At 41.0% G+C, this 21,384-nt stretch overlaps 1 protein-coding gene across 3 annotated transcripts in view; it reads right to left on the bottom strand.

The window, feature by feature from the left end:
- Positions 1-21,384, bottom strand: part of Ntrk2 (neurotrophic receptor tyrosine kinase 2) — a 346,345-nt gene that overhangs the window by 55,679 nt on the left and 269,282 nt on the right. For all 3 annotated transcript variants that reach the window (XM_004862443.4, XM_021242569.2, XM_021242571.2), the window contains 2 exons: positions 8,301-8,473; positions 1,758-1,992 (listed from right to left, as the gene is read on the bottom strand). In XM_004862443.4, coding sequence (XP_004862500.1) covers positions 1,758-1,992; positions 8,301-8,473 — 408 coding nt within the window. The remainder of the gene's footprint in view (positions 1-1,757; positions 1,993-8,300; positions 8,474-21,384) is intronic.

The raw sequence follows: 21,384 nt of genomic DNA, 5'->3' as shown, positions 1-21,384 counted from the left end.
GGAGACACTATGATGGGAACAAGCTTAAGGCTAGGCTTGTAAGTGATCCAATGGGGGATAAGTGATGTGGAAGCCAGAGTGCTGTGAGATCAGCAGACACACTGGTGCTCTGCAAAACCCAGCAACACTTCTGCTTGTCCATTTGATAAACTCAACAGAATGGAATTCACAGATATGTTACTTCAATGAGAAAAACTCCCCCTATAATACTTTCATGAAACCAAAAGGTAGACTATCATTCCAAAATTTTAGAAGTTAAATAAAATTAATTTCTTTGTTTTCATAGGCTTCTCTCCAATTGTCAGATCTCCCATCTATCAGTCACTTCCCCACTGCTCTTGCACATTCCCACCAAAAAAAGAGGCCAACATAAAGCTGGTTCTTCTGTATTTTTCAAGATAATCCTTTTCAATTTGCTTTCTGTTCTTTCTTACAGCACAAAATATGAACAATTCTTACCAAGGTGACGAAGAAAAAAAACACACAAAAAAATCTACAGAAGAATATGCAGGCCATAGGTTAATTTTCTTAAACTAATTGTTGCAAAGTTGGCTCTGCTAAAATGTACAAGTACTGGAGGTCTTGAAGGTTACACATGGGTGCAGGAAATAAACTGAGAAAACACCTCCTAAAAATGAGCAATCATGAGAAGAGCAAAGGTGAGGAGAGGCCTAACCTTCACCTGTCCCACCTTTCTATGAAAGGTAGTTAAGCTGTATGTCTTCTCCTCTTAGCCCATACACATCCAGAATGCTATTCCCTTCTCCCTTCCTTGCTATTTCCTGCCTCCCTCCTTGGAAGTCAAGCAACACAAACAAGAAGATCAAAGAGAATGAGGTGGTATAACACCACCCCAAACCTCCACTCTATCGATTTCAAAATTTCTAGAAATGTCCCTTTCTATCATCTTAAGTTTCCAAGATCTCAGTTAGCACATCTAACATCCCCAGGAGGCCAATTCTAAGGTCATCAGGGGATCTGAATTCCTGCCTCTAATTCCACCGTGCATTGGTTTTAGCAGAAAAACCACTGGCAGGCTGGACAGAACTACTTAGGAACAGCAAGACAGAATCTCTCATATCTCACTTAGAGGCCACCAGCTGTACCACTTTCAACCAAGGTAGTTCCATGAGAGAGCTTCCAAAATTTAGTATACTATAATTCACGTGAGTAAATTTACCTTAGTTCAGACTCAGAACAAAGGCTCCAATGTACAGAATTAAACCTAAGCTTCTAAATCCTGTAGCCTCATGCCTACTGGAAATCTACCCAAGCCCTCAGATTCCGCTGGGAATTCTCATATTGAGGATTTACCTCTTGGGGATGTCACACTACCCTGGAGAGGCATGGAAAGGCAGGAGGGCTTAACTGTGTCCCCCTGACATTTATATGTTGAAGACTTTCCCTCAGTACTCCAGAACGTGACTGTATTTGGACAGGGATGTTGAAGGGGTGATTAGGAAAAAAAGGGCCACAGGGAGGGGAGGGCCTTACTCCAACATAACTGGCGTCCTTATAAGAGGAGATTTGGACATAAAAGGAGACACCAGGGGCCCAGATGCATTAAAAACAAAGTGAGGACACAAAATGAATCAGCTACCTGCAGGCAAGAAGAAAGCAGGTCTGCTACACCCTGATCTTGCACATCCAGACTCTAACACTGTGAGGAATACATTTCTATTGAGTCCCCTGGTCTGCACTATTTTGGTATGGCAGCCCCAGCAAACAGGCACAGTGGGAAAAAAAGAGCCACTCACCCTGTAGTAGTCAGTGCTGTACACGTCACGTGACATCCCGAAGTCCCCAATCTTCACCAGCAAGTTCTCCCCCACCAGGCAGTTGCGAGTGGCCAGGTCACGGTGCACGAAGTGCTGAGATGCCAGGTAGACCATGCCTGCGGCGATCTGCTGGGCGATGTGCAGCATCTGTGACTGTGTCAGCTCCGTGGGTGGGCTGCCCTCGGCCATCAGCACTGCATCAGGTCCATGTGCCCTGAGGAGGACGCGGAGGGGAGGCACTGCTGGAGGCACAGCTCTGACCTGAGGGGCTGTCTGCAAGCCTCACTTCTGCTCCTGCCTGCGTGAGCACACGGAAGCACCCGGCTTTACCTGCAAAGCTGCTAGGGGCCCTAGGCCACTTCATTTCCCCAAGTGTGGAATTCTAGGGCTGTGCGAGCCTGCCTGGTGCCCCTACTCTGATGCTGGCAGGATTGGATTTTGAGGACTTCAGAACCCTGGCCAGAGCCTCTGACACTGAGAAACAGAGGATGGGCCCAATGAAGGAAAATGAAGGGGGAGAGGGGCTCTCCTAAAGCCATGGCCAGAGCACCCCAGCAGAGGTTTCTGTCTCGTCCACCAAGCCTTGAACAGCAGAGAGCACCCCAGCCCCAAAATGATGCATCCAGGGATCACCACCAGCACCCGAGCTTTCAGTCTATCTCATCTGTGGCCACACAGGGTTGTCAGTGTCCTCCTGCCCAGTGCAGCAGAGCCCCAGAGTGTCCTCAGCCAGGACATTCATTCCCAGTGAAAAATACCACTTCATCCAGGTTACCTTCTCCTTAAACCTGTGAGCCACACACACCTGGCAAACACACAGGAGATCTCCCTTGAATCACTCAGTTATTCCATCACTGGGGCAAGCTTGATTCTTTAAACAATGAAAGTGGAGTTATGGTATATTTTTTAATCTTCTTTTTCTTCTGTTTTGCATACCTGGCTTTTCCCAAGCTATGTGATAACTTAGGGATTGTAATAGTGCATGTGCTTCAGAAAGGGGAGGATTTTTGTCTTAGGTTTTTGTCAACAGCAATGGAAGTCCTAGATCTAGAATCCTCTTCTGAGCTACTGAGGTAAGAATCACTGCCCCACATGCCCTGAGGGGGCACTGTGGGACAAGGAATGGAGGGCTTCTTGCTTGCATAGGAAAATAAAGGAGGGAAAAGTCTTCAAGACATTTCAAAGCACTGCAATATGTAGAGCATTTTTAATAAATTTTAAAGTGGATGACTTCATCTGCAAGGTTCTAGAACTATGTGAGTATTTAAAAGTGAGAAAGCCAGAATTCTCCAAGGAAATACTTCTAGCCATGGGTATGTTCCCCCTTCCATGACAGCTTCAGCCCATAGTCAGTCTCTTTCTTTGATTCTAAGGCTTGCCTTCACCAGATTTTCATTTTTGCATCCTCAAAGAACAATCACTGGACAAAGTGTTGGGGACAAGGAGCCTCCTAGTGCCACCGGTATCTTGCACCAGGACCTTGGGAAATCTTTTTACTTCTCTAAGTTCCAATTTCCTCATTAGTCAGAAATACAAAGGGTACCTGGTGATTTCTTTGGTTCCTCCTGTCTATAAATACCTGGATTTAACTATTCCCTAGGGAGGAGTCTGCTATTTTTGTACAAGGAAGGTTCTAACATATTTTATCTCTACTCAAACCACAGTGTCCAACTGCCTCTTGTCATGGTGAGGAATAACACAGAGGAAATGCTTTAGCCTTTCTTTATCTCAAAATCTCTCTGAAGGTAACAAGTCTAGCAATCCAGAGGGCAAAGCTATGGGCAGGAAACTAGGGTGTGGCAAACCGGCTAGTCAAGTAAGCATGGCCTGTTGATCACAGAGATCCAGCATACATGCACAGAATAGTTCCCAAAGCCCTACACATTGAACCAGACAGTGCTGTCTTCAATTCTTCTTAGGAGAACTCGATCAGGTTTTTAATAGGTTGGCCTAGACCTGACAGCAGCCTGAGTTATGGGAGATACAAATGCAGCCACCATCAAGCCAGAGCTACTGTCATCTCTCAGTGGTCAACCTTGTGGTTGCTGGGTACATCTTTCTTTACCTTTAGTTGGCCCAAACCCACTCTACAGAGCATCTTTCATCTCCTTTCCTACTTTTAATAAATACAGAACTTCGCTACCTTTTGTCCTTGTCTTGACCAATTCTATGCTCAGGACAAGAAGAATTCAGAAACCACCTCTAAGTCTAAGACTCCAGTACCCAAAGCCCAGTGACAGTATCAACACTGAATCTGAATAACAGAAGAGCTGTGTGACTCTGAGTGAAATAACCTTTCTGGGCTTGTTTCTTCATTCCATAAAATGATGATACTAAGTGCACATCTTTGAGGATTTTGATGTGAGAAGGAACAGAGACTGTATAATGCTTCTTGGCCTTTCATAGAAAAGCCAGAGGGAAGAGCTTTCCAAAAAACCCTCTTTTTTTCTGAAAAAGATATGGACATGTGATAAAATACAAATTACTCTCTGCTAACACAAAGTATCCTCTCACTAACAGTTAATCAAGTCTAACTCTTTAGAGCAGGAGTCCCCAATACCTGAGCTACAGACCAGAACCCATGTGTGACCTGTTGGGAACCTAGCTGCACAGCAGGACTCAATGGTGGGGGGCAGGGCATGAAGCTTCCTCTGAATTCACAGCCACTCCCTCTGCTCACATCACAGCCTGAACTTCACCTTGGTGGGATGCAACAGCATTTTCATCTCATGGGAGCACAGACCCTGCTGTGAACTGCTTGGAAGGTTGTGTGTTCTTTATGAGAATCTAATCCCCAAGCCCTACTCCTCACTGCCTTGCCCCTGTCTGTGGAAAACCGGCTTCCAAGAAACCAATCCCTGGGGCCAAAAAGTTGAGGACCACTGGTTTCAGGGGCAGGGACAGTTCAGAATGTTTTCACTCCTCTTTCTTCACTCTACTGAGATCTCAATACCAGGAGAAGGACCTAGGGGTGCACATAATGGGAAATTTGAAATAAAGACCTAGAGAATCTGGCCAGAAGGCAAGCTTCGTAGACTTAGTTCAGTGAAATAATTTGGGCACAGCCTGTTGTAGCTGTAGAAAACTGGATGAATCAGTCATGGTCAGAAGCATGACTTCTGGGCAGAAGAAAGACCTGAAACCTTCACAAAAGGCCACCTCTGTGTAAGGTTCCCTCCTGCAGCCTTCCACTTTGCAGGTTCCAGGAGCCTGGTGGCCCTCCAGGAGCAGGCTGTCCTCATCCTAGCATTCATGGCTTAGGGGATGCTCCTGCGTCCTTAAACAACCGTTTGAGCTGCTTACACTAGGTATGTGCAGAAGCCTCAGGACACATTCTTGGAGCAGAAAGTCCTGCTCCAGAAGGAGGGCTTCTGAACAAGTTCTGAAAAGGAGCATCAATAAAGTGAGACAGTGGCTTCTGCCTTCTCTCCTGCAATTCTTGGAAGTGAAGATGCAAGTCCTGCCTTCCAGGAGAACTCTCTTCAAGGGTGGAAATGCACCACCACCCTGGATTGGGGAGCAAGCAGCAGGTACCCAGGGCCTGACCTGTAGGTGCTCAGCCATCCCTGACCATTGTCCCTGAACAGGTTGTGGCTGTGGCCAGCAATTCACCACACCGCACTTGTTCTGCTACTCTACAGCATATTACTTCCTTTCTGCTTTTTAATATTAAAGTGAGATTATTTATTTCAAAATTTTAAACTAAAACAACTTAATTGAAAGATACCAATGATGCATATTTGGGCGATATAGTGTGATGGTTCCATAAAGATGTACAATATATAATGAATTGCACAGTTGTCAAGCAGACTATGGACTAGGAAGTCAGGAGTTTGAATCTGGTTCTGTCACTTGCTAACTGTGTGACTCAGTTTCCTCAAACATTACATGGAAATGATGGTGATAATATTTTATTAGATTTAAGCAAGTTAAAACACATAAAGTATTTATAAATATACTCAATAAATTATTAAGTATAATTGCTTGAAAAACACTTATCTTTCTCCTCAGTAGAGGAGAATTTTGGAGAGATTCTGAAAAGAAAAACTGAGACACTTTCCTTGAAAAAAAAGGATTGTGTTTTCTTCCTCATTTCCTACACTACCTAGCATAGGGCCTGGCCATGCTGTGCTCAGTATGAGCTTTTGGATGGATAGAAAGGATGGGGAGATAACAGAAGACATCTGCCTTTGTCAGGCAGCGCCAAGGACGTGTGGACCATCAGTGGCAGCTGTATGCCAGGTGTTCTCCAGGCAGAAGACAACCTCTACTTGCAAGGCATTATTGCACCTGAGACCCCAGCTCTGCATGGCAAAAGTCTTGTTTCCAGCATTTAGCAGACTCTGAAATCAAGCTGGGTAAGTTTCCAATTGCTGTACACCCTATGCAGGACACCAAGGGAGAACCAGGTGCCTGCTCCTTCAGAAAACAGGGAGGAGACCTGTGAGTGGCTGACAGAGCCAGAAAGTGTAAGAATCAAGTTGTAACACACACACACACACACACACACACACACCCCGTAACAATGACAACGCATACACACAATCTAAGTACTCAGAAGTATTTAATTGTATACAGGTGAGTACTTGTGGACTATGCTACAGCTTTTAGAGAGTACAATTTTGGAGAGGAAAATATGGCAGATGAAGGGTCAAGGGACAGTAGCTACTGATTTTACTGCAGCCCTCACATTTGTCCTTGAAAGGCATATTTTACCCCTTTTAAAGGTAAGTAAACTGAGGCCCAAAGTGTAGGTAGCCAGTCTGCCTTTATTATTAATATATTTCCTGTTTCTCCTAAGTTATTCTATCTACCAAGATACCCCAGGCAGCACACTGGCCATTCTTGCAAAGAAGAGAGCCAGTCAGTTTTTAAAGGAAATACATGTAAGAACCAGCAAGACTTAAAGAAGATCTGACTTGGACCCACCTGAGAGTAGAGGTCACTTAAAAGAGTAAAGCAGACACTCACTTAGGGATGCCAGCAGCTGATACAGGAAAAGAAGGAGAACCCAGCCTCCTCCTGGGAGAGCCTGGGTCTCCTCACTGTTACTACTGGGACCTCTTAACTCCTGTGGTTTCTAGGGTTTCACATGCCACTTCCCTTTGTGCCTTTGCTTAATGCAGATGAAGACATCACATGACTTCCTTCACCATGGGATACCTGACAGTGTATTTTTTTCTCTTCCTAGGGAAATATAGGATGGGCACATTCACTGTGGGCCACACCAGGGTGACCACCGACTTCCTCTAGCTTAGCAAGCCCAGCTCCTCTTGTGACCTGTCTTCCAAGGTAGCTGGCTTACCAGCACAATCACTGCCAGCAGAAGCCAAGGCTCAGGGCGTGTGTCCTATTTGCACCAATGCTAAGACTCTTCTATGCACTTTCTAGTGCCCCCTGCCCAGTCTATATTCTCGTCAGCGAAGCTGTGATATGTAACTAGGAGATGGCCAGAGCTGAGATTCACCTTCACCTGTGACTAAGGACAAGTCCCTTGCTCATGTTACCTTACCACTGTGTCCCTCAGGAGTCAAAGCTCTTACCTTGTGGGAGTCAGCTTCACTTTCCAAAGCACCTTTACTTTTTCTTCATGTGGGTTATGCTCACTCTAAGCTGTCTCTCTGGCTTCTCCTGTGCCTTCTCCTCCCAATGCCTGAGGAAGGGGACTTCCTAAGAAGCCATTGCTAAACTAAACCCAATTAGGCCAACAGTGGAAATCTAAGTGACATTAATGACATCTAATAACCCAATGACTCCCTTTGGAATTTGCCATTTTTCTCTTCCTGGCTTACTTTCTTCTAAAGACCGTGCCTAACATAAAAGCACACAAACTGAAGCTGTTCACGTTTCCATGACTTTAAGGTGTCAGCAATACCCATGATCCAGAAGCTTCAAAGGCTACATTAAATGTTATTCTACCTCCTTCGCTTTCCCCTTGAAAGCCTTTCCTTTTGGGGAGTCTTGTTCTTTCTATTGTAGGTTCCCTGAACTCCTGACCGGTTGGTTGTTCCTTTGGTTATCACAGTAAAATCCGGACAACACCCTCCCAGTCCCAACCCCTCCAGCTATTTCCCTATGCCTTTCCTCTGGTTCGCTTCACAGCCTGCTAACCCAGACTCTTCACTCCCACCTGACCACAACTGTCACACCTTGGTACTGTGGCTCTTACAATGTCTTGGGCTTTGAATAATATTCTCTTACCCACTTGCAAACCTCTAGAGACCTTCTAAGGCAACCATCTCCAGAGCATATGCTACGAAACATAGTAAATACTCAGTGAATGCACGTTGAATCAAGTCCTTAGCATCATCATGTAGAGCTAGATGGATAAGGAAAAAGACAATGCAACCTTCTCTTTCTTCTGTTCCTTTCTCTGGCATCTGTGAGGACAGTTATGAGGAAGGGCTGTTCTAAAGAAAGGAAGGTTCCCCTTCCCAAGAACTTCTTGTCCTTGCCACCTGTTTGTCAGGGCTAGAAGTCAGCTCCCTCTTCAAGCCCTGCTTCCCTTCCACCCTCCCTTACCTAAGGAACTTGTTCAGGTCCCCATGCTTCATGTACTCAAAGACCATGATGAGTGGGTCACCCTCCACGCAGACACCATAGAACTTGACAATGTGCTCATGCTGGAGGTTGGTCAGCAGCTCAGCCTCGCGGTGGAAGTCCTTGCGTGCATTGTCACTGGCATCCTTCAGTGTCTGGGGAGGACATGCAGAGGGGGAAAAAAAAACCAAAACTTTTTTTAACCCAGGGCATCAAAGGACAAATTGATCATCAAGGAATTTCATCAGTGAGTCCTAAGAATTCTAGGAGAGAAGGATATTTATCTCTTATTGCACCAGAGATTGGAAAACAGTATAATTCCTTATGAAATAAAGTTTATATTAATAATTGAGCTACTTCTCATGGACAGGCAAAGCTTTACAATTTACCAAGCACTTTCACAGATATTCTCTTGTTAAGCTACAGATAGGATCTCATTTTGCAGTCTGAGCATCTTTTAGCCCTGGTCTGGACCTAGGGCTTACCATGAGCTTCTTTCCCATTTCAACCCCTGTTGAGCTGCCTATGATAATATGGGCAGCTCATCTCTGCCCACAGAACCTTCTTAAAAACTTTATATGATGAGAAGACTCTTTAGAAAGAAGAGTACAATGTGGACTATCTTCCTGCTTCAACAAGGATCACTTTGCCAGTCTCTGTGTGACATGGTAAAGGTGTCTCCAGCCTTTGGCCCCACACACAAATGGCTCAAGAAATGTCCCCACACAGTGAGCTGTGAGAAGAGCAGTCACACTGCCAAGATAAAGATGCTCAAACTCAGACCACGATGCCACCGTGGGGTGCAAATCCGGCATGTGTTGGTGTCACACACAAAAGGACTGAGTCTTGTCATGGGCCATCACCAAAACAGAGTTGCTGTGGGATCAAGAAAACATTGAGCTTGATCTTGACTCAGGCATTTATGGAGATAATAGGAATGTTAGACACATAAATAGCTATAAGTCACACTCAAAACCAATGTCCTGGGCTGGGGATTTAGCTCAGTGGTGCCACTGCCTGCCTCAAAAGCACAAGGTCCTGAGTTCAATCCCCAGTACAAAAAAAAACAAACCAATGTCCTGAAAACGAGCTCCCTGGTATCCCTGGCCAGTTCCCTGGCCAGTGTGACCCTTGGCATTCCCCTCTCAGAACTAATACTTCCACTCAATGAAATCTGCAGCTGCATGGCTGACAACGGGCCGGGGCTCCCTGCCTTCCTTACTCCTCTGTCTGGAGTGCCATCTGGGGTGAGCTCACTGGTGTTGGAGGTGATTAAGGCCCCATCTCAAGGGCAGCTACATCGTAATCCCCAGAACCTGAAAATTGGTTGCCTTTCTTGGTAAAAGGGTCACTGCAATCTGCTTAAGTTAAGACTCTTAGTATCAGCAGATTACTCTGGTTTAGCTGCATGAGCCCAGCACCAAACAAGAGTTCTTATAACAGCAAAGATAGAGATGTAAGGATAGAACTAGAGGTATGAAGGGCAAGATGTTATGTTGCTGACTCTGAAGGAAGAAGGGACCATGAATGCAAGTAGCCTGGAGAAGGTGGATAGACAAGGAACCCTAGAACTTCCAGAAGGAACCAGCCCTATTGACCCCTGTTGACCCCTTGACTATAGCTTAGTAAAACTGATTTTGGACATCTGAGTATCAGAACTGTGAGAGAAAGAGTTTGTGTTAAGTCACTGAGTTTGTAGTAATTTGTTACAGCAGCCATAGGAAGCTAACTCGTGTCTAACAGCAGACCTGCAAGACTCAGCTCCCTGCCACCTCTCTAAGAAGTCTTACCTGACCACTTTTTACTAGTGTCATAGCCCCATGTCCCCCAGGCCCAACTGGATGACCCTCCTAGATGCAGATCACACTTACTTCAATCTTATCACCAACCATATCACCAAGAATAATACAACTTATGTTGACTTGCTTTTGTCTGTTATAGACTGAGCTCCTTTTGTCTCCACACCTTTCTTCTCTGCATTGCCAGCATTGGGCACTGCACAGGGAACATGGTGTGTTTTATTCAGTAAATGGCTGTGAATGAATGATGCAGGTCATAAAAACCAAATGCCGAGAGCAAAAGAGTTCAGAGAGGGAGTGGTTGCTTCCAATGAGAGATACTTGAGGTCACTCCTGATAGAGCTGGCACGTGAGTACATGAATCCCTCCTCCAGGGAGACTGCAATTTGTCACAGTTAGATGAAGAACATGAACACACATATCCTTTCAAATATGGTATCAGAACAGGATGAAAGCATTGGTGCCCATTGGATTTGTATGACTACAGAGCTCAACACTGCAACTAGTGTCCAAAAACCCTGACATGTCCTTGGTGGTCATTTCCCAGGGGGCTGCTGAGCTGGATCAGCTGTAAACAGACTGAGATCTGAGAAGGAGATTAGCAGGTGGGGCATTTCTCACAGCATGGCTCATGGTCTACACCTGCTGGAAAGGTTTGGCAGAGTGTGAGGCTGAGCTGTGATGCTTTTTAACAAAGCCTCATCTGGCCTATGTGATGAACATCAGTGCTATCCTGAGTCTTCATGACCTCCCCTTAGTGAGTCACTGGAGGGAACAACTTCTGGAAGAGAGTACCACCTTGAGTGGGATTTCTGAGACCTTTTAAAGGCCAGGCAGCTGAGTTCTGTCTGTTGGGGTTTTCTAGCAACTTAGGGGGATGGGTTCTTTAAGTCCACCACAGGATGAGTTTTCAGTATGAAGGGGACATCAGTAAGTGTGAAGGTTCTGCTCCTGTCAGCCACCAGAAAGCCTTACGAGGGTGAAGGTGATGCATGATCACACAGCTCTGTCAGCTCTCACAGTCCCCGAGTCTAGCATCTTCCCTAACTGCCTCTGTTTAGCAGGACTTACAGTCCTCTTGTTGGTGGTGATCTGACCCATAAAGACAGAAATCAGAGGCATAGCTTCTGTTAGGCCAGTGACCATAGTTTCTTAAGCCAATTCTGGAATTACCCTTTGCTACACTCTCTTTGGCATGTGGTTTGTGAGAAGGGTCTTGACCAGCACTCCAGGATCTGCTTAGGAAATTGAGTGGATTTGGACTCTCAAGTGCTCAAAGAAGCCATAAAACTCTCATTGTCATTGCCATGGAAACGGCACACATCTCATTTAATAACAAAATGAACAGCAGCCAAGATCTGAGGACTGAGTCTCTCCCTTGAATCTGAAGAAACAGAGCTTATCACATCTTCTATGCTTCCAGGTTTCCGTTAGTTGAATTCAGACTACACTTCTTTGTGTTCCTGTTCATAGGAAAAAGAAATTTGCTTCTCTTGATAGTTTTGTTCCGATGGGTTTTATCCATGAGCATGCTTTTGATGAGTTTGTTTGTTTTTTTAATTCCACCCACCATTTTGTTTTGCTAAATTTTTCAGTGGTAAAATAGCAGATGAGGCAAGGAGGTGGACTGGAAAGATGAACTGTAGATGAGAGTTGTTATCTACCAGGTCCTTTCCCTGGGTTCACAGGACAAAGGACACACCTAGCATTTCTCACAGTCAACTTGAATTATAGTTTTGGGTGTGACTATGTCTGTTACTGCCCTTGAATGTGAAAGTGCATTCTGTTCTCCTTTCTGTTACTGGCTGCCCAACCAAGTGTTAGGCAACTAAAGAAACCCTGACATACAAGTTGTGTGCAAAGTAGAGATAAAAGAACACGGGAAAGGAATGAAAAGCAAGGCATCTGGAAAGGCAGAACATCCACCCACCTAAGTAGTGGAAACAAAGGAAGGGCTAGAAAGGGATAGCAGGTGGAGGGACCTGCTTCCCAGGATGAGGAGGGCTGCTCAGAGCACTCTCCTGGAGACTTGGCCCCAACCTCTGTTGTCCTTCCAGTCAAAGTGCAAATCCTCCCATTGGTGGGCTTAATAGAAGTTCTAGCTTAGAATCAAAAGATCCAAGTTCAAACCTTGGCTCTGCCCAGAACTCTCTGAACTCTGGTTTACCCCCCTGTACAGTGAGGGTGTCAGTATCACGCACCAGCCCAGGTCGCAAGAAGGGTGGTGGGAGTACTTTGAGTTGGGATTTCTCTACCAGGGTCCTCAACAGAAAAGGAAATCTGCATGATTTAAATTTGAACCTGGGCCTGTTTTCAGTTTGTTCAGATAAGAGTCTATGGAGAACAACAGATACCTGGATTAGCTACAGGAGCTAGCCCAAAGCATGAGGCAGTGCTGCTGATGGCCCACGTCTTCTTTTGCTTGACATGCTATCTCTAGACAGCATCAAGCAGCACCTAGTGATCCAGTCCTTTGCCTGCACTTCTTTCCCTAAAGTTTAATTTCTTCATTCAGATGCAGCTCTCAGATGGAGAGATAGCTCATTTCTTTTTTTTTAAATTAATTTTATTGGTACATTTTATGTATACAATATAATGACATTCATTATTGGATATTTGTACCTTTATATAATCTCTCTTGGTTCTTATTTTTTGCCCATTCCCCTGCCCTCCCTTCAACCCTTCCTTCCCTCCCTATTTACAAAGACTTTGTTTCCATTTTTTCTTTTTCTCATATTAATTCCATTCCCTTCTTTCCTTTCCCCTACCCCTCCCACTTCCCCTTCCCCTTCGCCCCTTTTCTTCCTATTTCACATTATCTATTATACCTTTTAGTCCTTATTTACACTTTCAGTTTCTCACACTAGAGAAATTATTTGGTATTTACACATGTGTGTTCTATTTATTTCACTTAAGAGGATCATCTCAATGTGCATCCATTTGGCTATAAATGACTCTAATTTCTCATTTTTTATGGCTGAGTAGTACTCCATTTAATAAAGCAACACATTTTCTTTATCCAGTCTCCAGTTGATGGGCAAATGGGCTGCTTCCAAGTTTTAGCTATTAAAAATTTTGCTGCTATGAACATGGGTGCACATATATCACTGTGGTATGATTCTTTTAATTGTTTGGGAATAGAAGGTAAACACACAAAAATCAATAGCTTTCCTCTACATGAACAACAGACTCACTGAGAGAGAAACAGGGCAAACAATTCCTTTCACAATTGCATCCCAAAAATGAAATACCTAGGGATCAACCTACCAAAAAAAAATCGAAGACCTCTTCTCTGAAAACTATAGCACTCTGGAAAGTCTCTCTTTTTGAAGATGATATCAGAAAATGGAAAGACATCCCTTGCTCCTGGGTAGGAAGGATCAACATAGAGAAAATGGCCATACTACCAAAACTGCTACATAGATTCAATGCAATCCCAATTGAAATCCCAGCAGTATACTTCATGGACCTTGAGAAAACAATCCAAAAATTCATTTGGAACAAGAAGAGACCTAGAATAGCAAAAGCAATTCTAGGCCACAGAGATATGGCAGGGGGTATCACAAGCCCAACTCGAAACTGTACTACAAAGCTACTGTGATAAAAACAGCATGGTACTGGCAAATAAACAGACCTGAGGACCAGTGGAACAGATTAGAAGATGCAGAAACAACTCCAGACACACTTAGCCACCTCATCTTTGACAAAGGAGCCAAACACCCTCACTGGAAGAAAGATAGCCTCTTTAGTAAATGGTGCTGGAAAAATTGGGTTTCAATTTGCCAAAGATTAAAACTGGACTTATATCTCTCACCATCCATTAAAATAAAATCAAAATGGATTAAATATCTAAATATTAAATCAGAAACACTGAATCGGCTGGAACAGAGGTTGGGTAGAACTCCTGAAGACACTGGTGTAGGAAAAGATTTTATGAACAAAACTTCAGTTGCCCATGAACTAGCACAAACAATCCACAAGTGGGATCTCTTCTTATTAAAAAGCTTCTGCACAGCAAGAGAAACCACCAACAGTATGAAGAGTGTGTGGGAAAAAATTTTCACTTGCTGTTCCTCAGACAAAGGTCTACTATCTAGAATCTACAAAGAACTTTAAAAAATCAGACTTCCAAAATTTAAAGACCCAATCCAAAAATGGGCATCTGAAATGAACAGACATTTCTCAGACAAAGAAGTAGAAATAACAAAAAAATGCATGAAAAAATGTTCAAAGTCACTGGTCATTTGAGAGATACAAATGAAAACAATGCTGAGATTCCACCTCACCCTAGAAAAAAATGAAATCAACCAATAATAAATGCTGATGGGGCTGTGCGGAAAGAGGAAAACTGCTCCACTGCTGGTGGGAGTGTAGACTGGTGCAACCACTGTGGAAATCAGTATGGAGATATCTCAAAGAACTAGGACTGGAAGTACCATTTGACCCCACTATTTCCCTGCTGGTTATCTTCCCCAAAGATAGATCATTTCTATAGCATTGACCTGCATCTGTCAGTGAGTTGGAAAAGGTGCTGATCAGTTTAGGTCATTTTCACAAGGCATGAACAGATCCTGCATGTAATCTTTCTGTTCAAGTTTTAACTATATATTGTTGAGTTAAGAATACTAGTTTGTATGTGTGGAGTGGGTTGAGAAGGAGTATAGGGTTTTCTTTCTGGAAGGATTAACCTGAAAAGTTAACAAGCATGTGATATTCCCATGTTCCCACAACAAATTACTATGGAAAGTGGCCTACTTAATGCAATGCCAAACGTTGTGCTCTAGTAACATTTTTGGATGTAAGAGAGATTTTACTATTCACAGGGCAAATGCATCTCAAACACCTGGTCTCCTTCTATATGTCTATCCATTTTTTCAGGTTGAGACCTTTTTCTACATTATGATTCAATTACATTTTAATGGATTCAGAAAAAATATGCTGGTAAAAACTCAGGCAAAATCATCTTCTGAATTTGGCACTCTAAAGACAAAATTTTTTAAGGGTGGAACCATAGCCAGACAGCAATCAGAAGCTGGAAAATCCTGCTTTCCACCTTTTTTATGAAAGTCATCTCTGTTGTGTACCATGGCTGATTGTCATGTTACTCAATTTTGTGAGGCTTTGCTGGTCCACTGAGTCCCTTGGCAATGCAATGAGACCATGAGTATCAGATGGCAGCTTCCCACCATAACAAGGCCCTGCACTTAAATCTCATTCTGACATATTTTCCCTATCACTGAACACTGGTGTTTTATTACTCCCACCGTGTGCCATGTAACTTCATTTCTTCTTATTGATGGTGAATTTTCTTACAATCAGAAGCTGCCATCCTTTCTGAACATGTATGCCAGGCAGAATTCTCATTCAGAGCTACACAAGATACTGCCTGGCGTATACATCAATTTACAGCTGAAGTAATGGAGTAGCATGAGATAAATTTCAGCACAGACCTGATGAGCTAGTGAAGGTAGGATATAAGTAAGAGGAAAAAGGAAAATCATAATTAAACCAAAATGTGAGAGCAAAACACTAAGTCCAATGCAAAGCTAATTCTAAAGGCAAGAGGTCTTGTTTGAAATATTGGTGTAATAGGATACTGTAGGACAAAAAATAATCACATGCTTCAAAATATAGGTGGTTTAAGGAGAGACAAGATAAAACAGAGATTGTGACCTTAATGGAGAATGTTTACTCTCCTCATAACTTCTAGAGTGGCATTGCCGAATATGATAGCCAACAGCTACATGTCACTGATTACCATTTGAAATGTGGTAATTTTTAAAAAAAAAATTTAAATTTAAAAATAACTTTATTATCAAACACACATACACATAAAGAAATTAAAACCATTCAAAGAAGAACAAAGCAAGGGAAAAAAACCCTACAGTCATGTTCAAATACAGTAGAACTCAACCAAAACAAAACTGAAATGAACTTAAACATTTTTCCATATAACTTAAAAAACATCTCAAGCACCAACAAGACACCAGAGGATGTGATTTGTTTCAGAAAGATCCCCAAATCCAAAATTGAACAAATAGTGGTCTGGAAAAAAAACTCCAGTTAGCTAGCATACTCCACATTTTGATACAGTCATATGACACGTGATGGAAACACTATCTGAGAAATATGTTTTTAGGCCATTTCATCCATGTGTATCCTTAATTACACTTTCAGTTTTTCACACTAGAGGACCTATTTGGTATTTACACATATGTGTCCTATTTATTTCACTTAAGAGGATGGCTTTGTCTAGATCATCTAGACAAAAAATTAACAACGAAATTCTAGAACTGAGCCAAGCTATTGAACAAATGGACCTAATAGATGTTTACAGAGTGTTCCACCCCACAAAATCAGAATACACATTCTTTTCAGCTGCACATGGGTCATTCTCCAAAATAGACCACATGCTAGCTCATAGGACATGTCTAAGTAAATGTAAAAGAATTGAAGTTACCCCTGTATATTATCAGACCATAGTGCAATAAAATTGGAGATAAATGACATAAGAAACTGCAAAACTGGCCCGGGATTTAGCTCAGTGGCTCTGCCACCTGCCTCGCAAGCACAAGGTCCCACGTTCAATCCTGGTACCACAAAAAAAAAAAAAAAGAAGAAGAAGAAAAGAAACTGCAAACCTCCCATAAACACATAGAAATTAAATAACACCCTCCTGAACAACCAATGGGTCACAGAGGAAATTAAAAAAGAAATTAGACAGTTTCTACAAGTAAATGATAATGCCAGTACAACATACAGGGAATCAATGGGATAAAATGAAAGCAGTTCTCTGAGGGAAATTCACAGCAGTCAATGCCCATATTAGGAAAACAGAGAGAACTCAAATAAATAACCTAATGCAGAACCTCAAGCTCCTAGAAAAAGAAGAGCATATCAAACCCAAAGCTCGTACAAGAGAGGACATTATAAAGATCAGAGCAGAAATCAATGCAATTGAGACTAAGAGAATGATATACAAATTAATGAATCAAAGAGTTGGTTTTTTGAAATAATAAATAAAATCGATAAATCCTTAGCCAACCTTATCAAAAAAAGGAAAGAAAAGTCTCAAATCCATGCAATCAAGAATGAAAAAGGTGAAGTCACAACAGATCCAGCAGAAATCCAGAGGGTCATCAATACCTATTTCGACAACCTGTACTCTAATAAAATGGAAAACACAGAAGAAATGGACAGATTCCTAGATACATATGAATTACCAAAGTTAAATGAATAAGGTCTAGAAATTCTAAACACCCCAATTACAATGAGTGAAATTGAAAACATAATAAAAAATTTATCAACAAAGAAAAGCCCAGGTCCTGATGGCGTCACTGCTGAATTCTACAAGACATTTAAAGAAGAGCTATTGCCGTTACTCTTTAAATTTATCAAGGAAATTGAAAAAGAAGCAAGGCTTCCAAATTCATTCCTGGAAACAAGTATTACTTTGATTCCAAAACCAAGGAAAGACCCAACCCAAAAAGAGAACTACAAGCCAATCTCCCCAATGAATATTGATGCAAAAAAATCCTCAACAAGATATTGGCAAACAGAATAGAAAGGGCCATCGAGAAGATCATACCCCCTGCCCAAGTCGGATTTATCCCAGGGATGCAAGGATGGTTCAACATTCATATATCAATAAACGTAATACACTATATTAACAGAGTCAAGGACAAGAATCATATGATCACCTCAATAGATGCAGAAAAGGCATATGACAAAATCCAACACCCATTCATGATAAAAAAAAACCCTACAGAAAATTGCAATAGAAGGTCTTTATCTCAACTTGATTAAGGTTGCCTATGAAATGTGGTGACTTTCAATTGAAATGTGCTTTAATTTAAAAATACACATATGAATTACCAAAGCTTAGTCAAGAAGATATAAAAATTCTAAATAACCCAATATCAGAGAATAAATTGAAGATGCAATTAAAAACCTACCAACAAAGAAAAGCCCAGGTCCTGACAGATTCACTGCTAAATTCTACATGAAATTTAGAGAATATCTAATGCCATCACTCCTCAAACTCTTTAATGAAATTGAAAAGGAAACAATACTTCCAGATTCATTCCTGAAAGCAAGTATTACCCTAATACCAAAACCAGAATAGGATCCAACCAAAAAAGAGAGGTACAGGCCAATCTCCTTAATGAATGTAGATGCAAAAATCCTCAATAAGATACTGCCAAACAGAATGCAGCAAGTCATTAAGAAGATCATACACCATGACCAAATAAGTTTCATCCCAGGGATATACAAACATACACATACACAAATGAATAAATGTAATACACTATATTAACAGAGCCAAGAACAAAAACTATATGATCATCTCAATAGATGCAGAAAAAAACATTTGAAAAGACCAACATCCATTCAGAATAAAAACCCTACAGAAAATTGGAATAGTTGGTCTTTATCTCAATCTCATAAAAACCATGTAGGACAAACCAACAGCCAACATTATACTATATGGTCAAAAAAATGAGAGCTTTCACTCTAAAATCAGGAACAAGACAAAGGTGTCCACTATCACCACTCCTATTTAATATTGTTTTGGAAACATTATCCAGAGCAATTAGACAAGAGAAAAAATTGAAAGGAATGAGGAAAGGAAGGAATGGAGAAAGGAAGAAGTTAAATTATCATTATTTGTGGATGACATGATACTCCACATAGAAGACCCCAAAAAATCCACCAAAAGAGCTCTAGATTTAATAATCAAGTTCTAGCTGGATACAAAGTCAACACTGAAAAATCAATACCATTTCTGTACACAAATAACAAATGCACTCAGAGAGAAATTAGGGAAACAACACCTTTCACAATAGCATCAAAAAATCCCACGAAGAAATAGTTAGGAATCAATCTAATGAAGGAAGTAAAAGATCTTTGTATTGAAAACTACAGTACTCTGAAAAAGGAAATCAAAGAGAATATTAGAAAAAGGAAAGATACCCCTTATTCTTGGGTATAAAGTACCACTATAACAACAATGGCCATCCTCCCAAAATTGTTATGCAGATTTAATGTAATTCCAATCAAAATAACAATAATATACCTCATAGAATTAGAGAAAACAATCTTAAAATTCATTTGGAAACAGAAGACCCAGTATATTAAAAGCAATGTTGAGCAACAAAGACAAGGCAAGGGTCATCACAATCCCTTAGCTAAAATTATATTACAAAGTTATACTGACAAAAACAGCATGGTACTGGCAAAAAGCAGACCCAAGGATCAGTGGAACAGATTATAAGATGCATAAATAACTCCAAACATACTCAACCATCTTATCTTTGACAAAGGGGCCAAATACCTTTACTGAAAGAAAGATAGCCTCTTTAATAAATGGTGCTGGAAAACCTGGTTTCCATATGACAAAGATTAAACCTTGATCTATATCTCTCACCATACACTATAGTAAAACTGAAATGGATCAAAGATCTAAATATTAAAACAGAAACACTAAATCTGCTGGAAGATAGAATAGGTAGAACTGAAGAAGACACTGGTGTAGGCAAAGACTTTATGAACAAAACAATGCTGATCATACAGGAAATATCACAAAGAATCAACAACTGGGATCTCATTTTATTCAAAAGCTTTTGCACAGTAAAAAATACCACCAACAGAGTGAAGAGACAATACACACTGTGGGAGAAAGTTTTTGCCAGCTGTTCCTCAGAAAAAGGACTACTATCTAGAATATATAAATAACTCAAAAACAAACAAACAAACAGACCTCCCCAAATTTAAAGACAATCCAAAAGTGGGCATCTGAAATGAACAGACCCTTCTCAGATGAAGATGTTGAAACAGCAAATAAATATATGAAAAAGTGTTCAGCATCCCCATTTTTTGAGAGAAGTAAATTAAAACAACACTGAGATTCCATCTTATTTCAGAAAGACTGTCTGTTATCAAGAAATCAACCAAAAACAAATTTTGGTGAGGTTGTGGGGAAAAAGGAACCCTTCTCCACTGCTGGTGGGAGTGCAGACTGGTGAAACCACTGTGGAAATCAGTGTGGAGATTCCTCAAAAAACTAAGAGGTTTTATTTGACTCAGCTATTTTTCCTTGGTATCTTCCCAAAAGAATTAAAAGCATCATACCACACTGGTATATACACACTCATGTTCACAGCAGTACAATTTGTAATAGTTTAATCTTGGAAGCAACTCAAATGTCCATGAATGGATGAACGGATAAAGAAGATCTGTTTTTTTTATATATGTAAAGAAATACTATTCTGCCATAAAGCAGGATAAACTTGAGATATATCTAGGTAAATGGGTGCACCTTGAGACCACACTCTGTGTGAAAGAAATTGGACACACATGTTGAAATATCATATTATTTCTCTGGTGTGAGAAACCAAAAGCATAAATAAGGATGAATATGTATAATAGATATTGTGAAATATGAAGAAAATTTTCAAATGGGAAGGGGAACAAGGGAGGGGTGAGAGGGAAAGGAAAAAAGAAAAAAAGAATAAAAGGAAAAAATGAAAACAAAATGTAAATAAGATATATTATCTACACATACAAATTCCCTATGATGAATGTGATCATTATGTATATCTAAAATGTACCAATACACTTAATTTAAAAAATAAAAATACACACCAGCTTTTGGAAACTTGGTATGAACAAAATAGTTTAAAATATTTTATTAATCTTGACTATTAACATGCTGATATAAACAAGTTGAATTAAATAAACTATTAATATGGTTGATATATTTCTTTTTACCTTTTAAATGTGCATAATAGGAAATTTAAAGTTATAAATACAGCTCCTATGTGTGACTCACATTTGAGTCTTTCTATTGGCTAGCAGTGTTCTACAAAAGCTATTTCTCTAGGCTATAAAGAAGTCAACTTCTGTCTTGGGAATGTTGGAAAACATTTCTAACATAAAAAATTGAAATGAAGAAAACACCTTTCTTATGATTCTTACAGGCAAAAATTAGCCAAGTATCTAGAGTAAGCCTTTGTCACAATTTTTCTAAGTTATAGGTCCTTCCCTAGAAAAAGTAGAAGCATCTATCAAATTCTTACACAAGTGAATTTTGGCAAAGTATATTTTAATAAACCCAAAGAAAGAACTTAATTGAAATAAAACCTTAGAGACAAAGAGTACAATAAGTAGCTCCCCAACCTTTCTAGAAATATGAAAATTAAAGAATTGCATGAAGATAATACTGTGGACCCTCAAGTTACAACCAGCCTGACACACGAACAACTTGA

Source organism: Heterocephalus glaber, unplaced genomic scaffold, assembly GCF_053883595.1.
Source record: "Heterocephalus glaber isolate CG9 unplaced genomic scaffold, H.glaber_assembly_v1.0 deba00000546, whole genome shotgun sequence".
Lineage (NCBI taxonomy): Eukaryota > Metazoa > Chordata > Mammalia > Rodentia > Bathyergidae > Heterocephalus > Heterocephalus glaber.
Note: the sequence above shows the minus strand (reverse complement) of the source record. Positions and strands in the feature narration are given on the sequence as shown.